This window comes from Juglans regia, chromosome 2, assembly GCF_001411555.2.
Source record: "Juglans regia cultivar Chandler chromosome 2, Walnut 2.0, whole genome shotgun sequence".
Lineage (NCBI taxonomy): Eukaryota > Viridiplantae > Streptophyta > Magnoliopsida > Fagales > Juglandaceae > Juglans > Juglans regia.
In genome coordinates this window covers 37,446,527-37,452,459 of record NC_049902.1, presented here as the reverse complement: position 1 = coordinate 37,452,459, position 5,933 = coordinate 37,446,527, and the positions used below count along the sequence as shown (strand labels likewise).

Here is a 5,933-nt window from a genome sequence, read left to right as displayed (position 1 = left end):
AGTGGAGGCCCCAAAATTAAGGGAGTTGGAGTTGGCTTTTGTGACAGAACTGCTGTGTCTAAAGAATTGTTTCTCCATGGTCTTCTTGTACTCGCCACATATTGCTCCTGAATCTTAGCTAGCCCAAATGCATCGTTTAAACTTTTGGGACTTAACATCCTCACGGGCAAGAGATTCCATTGGATCATCATAAGGAGATGAGCCAAACCTTACTTGAATTGCTTGGGCCAGATCCTCCCAAGAATGAAAGACTCCTACTTCACTAGCATCTTGAAACCATACCAATGCTTCCTCATCCATATGGAAGGAGGCAATAAAGATTGGTTGGCCTGGTGGCACTTGGTGGTATAGGAAATATTGGTTAGCCCTGTAGACCCAAGCTGAAGGGTCCTTACCAAAAAATCATGGAAAATCAATCTTGGTAGCCTTTAAGATGGTTTTATCGCCTCTGTCTCGAAAGTGTGTCTCATCCCCACTTCCATGTGTGTCATGTACATTCCTTGCAGTCTCCTCGTGGCCCACTGAACCATTCAGAGAACTTTTAGAAATTTGTTGTAAAATTTCTGTAAATCGTTTATCTTGGTTCTTTCTATCAAGTCTTGCAGTTTCTTGCTGTTGAACCAAGACAGCAATGGTGTCTTCAATCTGCTGTTGTTGACGATCATGCTGTTGTCGAAACTGGTTTAAAGAATCAACCACTTGAGCATAGGAACATGTGCCTTCTGACATGGCTTTGGATATCAATTGTAATGGATCCAACTCTTAATAAGATCTTAGGAAAAGGAAGAAGTAAGAAGATGGAAAAGATTTACGTAAGAATGAGAAGAAGGGAGAGAATCAGATAGAGAAAGGGAAGAGAAGATCAGAAGAGAAATCAACTTAATGAATTTACTTCGTGTGTTTCTCTCTCATTCAATCTGTTTTTATAATTACAGTAATATCGTACGACATCGTTTCATACTTTCATTAAAACATGCATTTCATTTATTCCCTTATGAGCTAAACGACATGTAGCACTTACTAACTCTATTACAATATAAATGACACTTGAAGTAAACTATTAACAGAATTAACTAACAGCCTCTTTCACCCTCAATGCCCTCACCACAATTGCCTTCCTGGTTGGTCCTGACCATTACATAGGCTTATACCGAGGTTTAGCCCTTCTTTCAATCTCTAGTTCTCACTCACCCTTCTTTCAATCTCTAGTTCTCACTCACTAGAAAGGGTAAAAAATTCATTTTGATGCTACTTGCTATCATGTAATGTTGTTATACCAAAGGTATTGGTTAGAAACCTAGGAATCTTGATTACAAAATACTGATGACTGTATACTCTTTGCAATTATGATGAATAAGATTTCATATTGTTTGGGAAAGATCCACTTTTACAATGGAGTTCTGATTGTAGCATTTGCTAGTTCTTTCTTTTTTCTTTTTTTTTTTCTTTTTTTTTTCTTTGTTTTTTTAAGTCTATATGACTTTTTGATTTTCCTTAGATTGTTGTAAATGGTATGACCTAGTAACAATGTCGTTAGTCAATTAGAATGTGAAATCATTAATTATTCCAAAAGTTTAAGCTAAAAGGAAGAGGTAGATTTTATTATTTATTTTATATCTTAACACAGAACAACATGGCCCTGACGAAGAAGAGAGTTAAGGACTAGAGATTATAATGGCTTCTCAAACATATGAGGGAGATTGTAATTGCCTATTAATTGGATGAAGTATGGTAAAAACGAACGAGTATAATCAAGGTGTATTGAGTGCCAAGCTTTATATTGGATTCTTATTAGGTGGAATTGAGTCTTATTATAATTTCAATCAGTTCTAATCATACATCGATTGATCTTTTTAGATTATAAATTCTCATATTGTTTGTGCTCTTCTTTATAAATGGTATCGGAGATTGTAATATCTATTTAGTACGAGATGATGGAAGATCTTATGACTTGTAATGATTCTTTAGAACTCCAAAGGTTGGGACTTCGAGCTTTTCTTGAATTGTTGTTACACTCTTTTCAGATATTTAGGTTGTCTATGTACTCGACAAATAGTAAGTTTCAGCGACTGGCACTCTGACTTAGCCGTGGGAAAAGAAAATTAAGAGAAGAAGGAAGTCATTATTGAGTTTGATGATAAAGTGGGAAGGCCTCAGAGCACAGACGTTTTCTCATACAACTGACTTCTCCAGAGCAACAGAAGAAAATCCTGTCTGCTTTTAGATTAAGATTTTAGTGTCTATAAAAAGGTTTATTGTAGAATTGAAGTTTGAAAAGATAGGCTATTAGGCTTTGTGGTGAAAGTGCCTTTGGGCAATTAGTTTTCTGCTAGTTGGAAGATCAGAATACCGAGCAGATTCTTGCTAGCAACCTGATAGTCGAATTTGACGTGTGAAGAACAAACTGTGGTATGTAAAAGCAGAATCCACTTCTTGCTTTTCAATTTGAAACGAGCATGCAACTATTTCAGCTGAGGGTTCTTCACGCTAGATACCTACCCTGAAATCCTTCATCGCTGTCTGTTAACATATCCTCCTGTGAGGAGAGTTTAGTAGCCTGACCACCAATGCGGGTGTAATGCCCGTCAAAGATGTAGAATCCTCAGCAACAATATGCTACCAAAACACAATTAGAATATCTTCCAAATTGTAAATCTATAGTAATAAATTAATTGCATTTCATTTACCAATGTGTATTCAAGAATATGTGTTCCTCTGTCATGAAAACCAATATTTGTATGTATAATGACAAATAAAGATTCTGCGCACCAAATTAATCATTCCAACAACTCGCTTTCATGGACATGGCAACAGACACTGGCTTAACAGACTTGTTTCTACCCTCATCTTTTGTAGGCAGAGTGGTAGGTTTCAGAATCCTTTCCAGGCATCAAGAACTTCATGGAAGATATCCGCTATCAGGTCCCTATCTGCACATTGCAAGAAGGCATTGAAATCATCTCGCATGTCAAATATCTTACCAAACTTCACAAGATAACGCATGCAGCTGGTCTTCAGTTTTGGTAATTGATATAGAGATGCATTCTGGAGCCTCTCAAGTACATTTTTTGCATCAATATCTTCTAGAAGACTCTCATGGCAAGCCTCTTTTAAGTCAGAAATATCATATTTGTCAGCTGCACGAAGAAGTGCCAGCCGGTGGGTCCGAAAATCTTCATGCTGAATGTTCCCATATACGTAATTGAGAAAAGCCTGGCAAGCTTCGCTTGTCATGTCGGAGATATCTATGGAAGACATTTCTTTCTCCTTCAAGTTGTGAGAAAACATGCTGTGGAAAACAGGTGATCTTGCAGCAAGAACAGCACGATGGGCTCCAATGCTTCCATCAGAGGCATTAATTGTGATATCTGTGTGAATGCTTTCTGCCAACATTCGACCAAGGGATGCAAGAGCTGTCACATTTGATCTTTTCTGCGTGAATCCGTCCGCCCAAATAGAGCAAAGTTCTCGACCCTGTCCATTCAATGGCATATCATTAAACTAGGTAAGACCACTCTTGTGGTTTCCCTCATTAAGAATATATAGTTTCTGAAAGACCTGAGAAATGCAGTTTGTAGATGGTAAAACCATCGTCATATGATCTAACTAGAGTAAATTTATGGTCACTTTCTTTCAGGGTAATTGCCCTTCTCAATCAATACAATAGAATGGAAGTTAAAATAGCTAATAGATGCTTACGTCTGGAGCTGCTATCTTCAAATCAAGGAATTCGATGTCAATGATGAATTTCCCAGTTAATGGAACCTCTATCGCCCAAACAAAATCGTCGTTGTTCTTGAGTTTCTTGTCTGTTATCTCTGCACAGAAGACAAAGTTGGTTGGATAAAATGTTATGGGGGAAAATCCCAAGAAAATTTGAGGGGTTTGAAGGAGGAAGAAACAATTGATGAGATACCAAATCTTATCCATCAAGTCCTTAATGTATCAACAATAATCCGACAGAGACAACTATTATTTTGAAGGCACTGATTTTCGTCTAAACTAGGGAACTCAAAATTTTTGCTGTCCTCTGGAGAATAAAATCATAACAAAAGTCCGGTTTCGTGGAAAAGAAGAAATTGAGCATGACCTCGCTCAGTAAATTTTAATTCAGTAATCCTGAGTCAAAATGTATTAATGGTTAAGAGCAAGGTTTCTCAAAGGCATCATCCTCAAAGGTCTTCCTATCTATCTATAAATGTAAAAAGAAACCTTGACTGTCATTACCTGGATGAGCCAATGCCCTGCGATCTCCCACAGAACTGACCACTCGGATGATGAAAGATGCAATCGGGGGATAGTCTCTTGTTAGATTCGATATCTCTGGGTATAACTTAACAAACAACAAGCGATTCTTTTCCACAGATAAATGCCTTCAATTCAAACACAAACACAAACAAATTAAAAATAACTCTATCCCAAAGTTTTGAAAACTATTCAACTTGCAATTCCACAAAAGAAAGATTATTTCACTTTCCCTCATAATTGTCAGCTACCCAGTAACAAGGTGAGTTTCCACTTCCTTGAATACAAGTTTTTTTTTTTTGAATACAAGTTCATTGGACGGCGAAAGGGTCAGAAATTTTTACCTCCTTTCTGGTTCTAATTATACAATATCTTTAACAGTTCAATGCATAATTTTAAGATAAGAGCTAATAGCCAAAAAAGAAAATTCTCAGGTAGCGAACAAAAGATTAATGTCCACTTCCTCGAGATTATGCTTATTAAGACAGGTACAGTACTGTAAGCTTTTTTAGCCTTCCAATTCAGTTATAATGAGCGAAATGCCTCTGGATTTCACCGGGAAATCCAAATATTAAGATAATATGTCATATAATTAATTCGTTGTGGTAGCAAATTCTCAAAATTTTAACATGAAAAACAGGAGTGTTTTCGAATCTTACCAATTCCACTTTCCGATCTTGAAAGGATCGGACTTGCGGTAGGTGCAGGAAGCCAAGTTTTCGATTCTCCATTGGGCGAGACGAGACGTGGTTTCAACTTTGTAAGCCGAAGAATCACTCATCCTAGCGAAGGCAAGTGCCGCAGTGATCTCATGGATGCAATCCAACAAGAAATCTCCGGGCTTTCCCAGGTTTACTCCCACCACAGTTATCACACATAATATGGAAGAAACCAAACAATCGCACTCTAACTTGGACTCTTTTGCCTATTTGAACCCTTTGTTAGAAACAACAATATGGCATTAACAATAGTACAATACTGGGTTGAAGGTTTTTTGTTTTTTGTTTTGTTTTTCTTCTTCTTCTTTTAATTAATGGTTTCGGGTACGCAAGGGTTTTGGTGTTGCTTTACGCCATTGATGGTGATGCAAGGCTTGAGGTTCTGTTTGTTTGTTTGTTTTTCTGCTTGAGATCAGGGGGGGGGTGGGGGTATGGTACTGGTGCTTTGTTGGCTTATACTGCACTTCAGGGCATGGGTTGGATTGGGGAGTAGTAATTGGCGGAATGGCTTTGGTTTGTTTACTTGTCTTGCGATCAGGATGGAGGAGGGTCTATGCAGCTTGTCTTTGGTTATTGCTTTGAAATGGAATAAAATTTCCTTTTTTCTAGTTTTTGGTGCTTCGAAGCAAAGCATCTATTTTCAGCTATTTAATTCCTTGGCTAAGAAACCAACGATCATAAACCCAAAACAGAAAAACAGATCTAGATAAAGGAGCAAAGAATCTATATATATATATATACACGTTGCTTTAATTAACAAGTTCGTATTGAGACTTTATATTCATTTTAGATAGAAACTAGATTATTACAAGTAGTACTGCATACATAAGCTCTTGAGGAGACACTAATTTTTATAGGTATGTTACATATAGAGTGAGAGAGAGAGAACTAGCCACCCAGGCAGTGGCGGACCTACGTGTATCTAAGGGGGCCATGACCCCCACAAATTTTTTTGAAAAATCATAATAT

At 37.4% G+C, this 5,933-nt stretch overlaps 1 protein-coding gene across 1 annotated transcript; it reads right to left on the bottom strand.

Moving 5' to 3' along the window:
* Positions 1-2,641: 2,641 nt before the first annotated feature.
* On the bottom strand, positions 2,642-5,544 carry LOC108985744 (BTB/POZ domain-containing protein At1g55760-like). Its single transcript, XM_018958169.2, has 4 exons — positions 4,905-5,544; positions 4,228-4,373; positions 3,700-3,818; positions 2,642-3,474 (listed from the first exon to the last, which is right to left on the bottom strand). Exons 1-4 carry the CDS (start codon positions 5,024-5,026, stop codon positions 2,872-2,874), a joined length of 990 nt encoding a protein of 329 aa, XP_018813714.1. The 5' UTR covers positions 5,027-5,544; the 3' UTR covers positions 2,642-2,871.
* Positions 5,545-5,933: the final 389 nt, after the last annotated feature.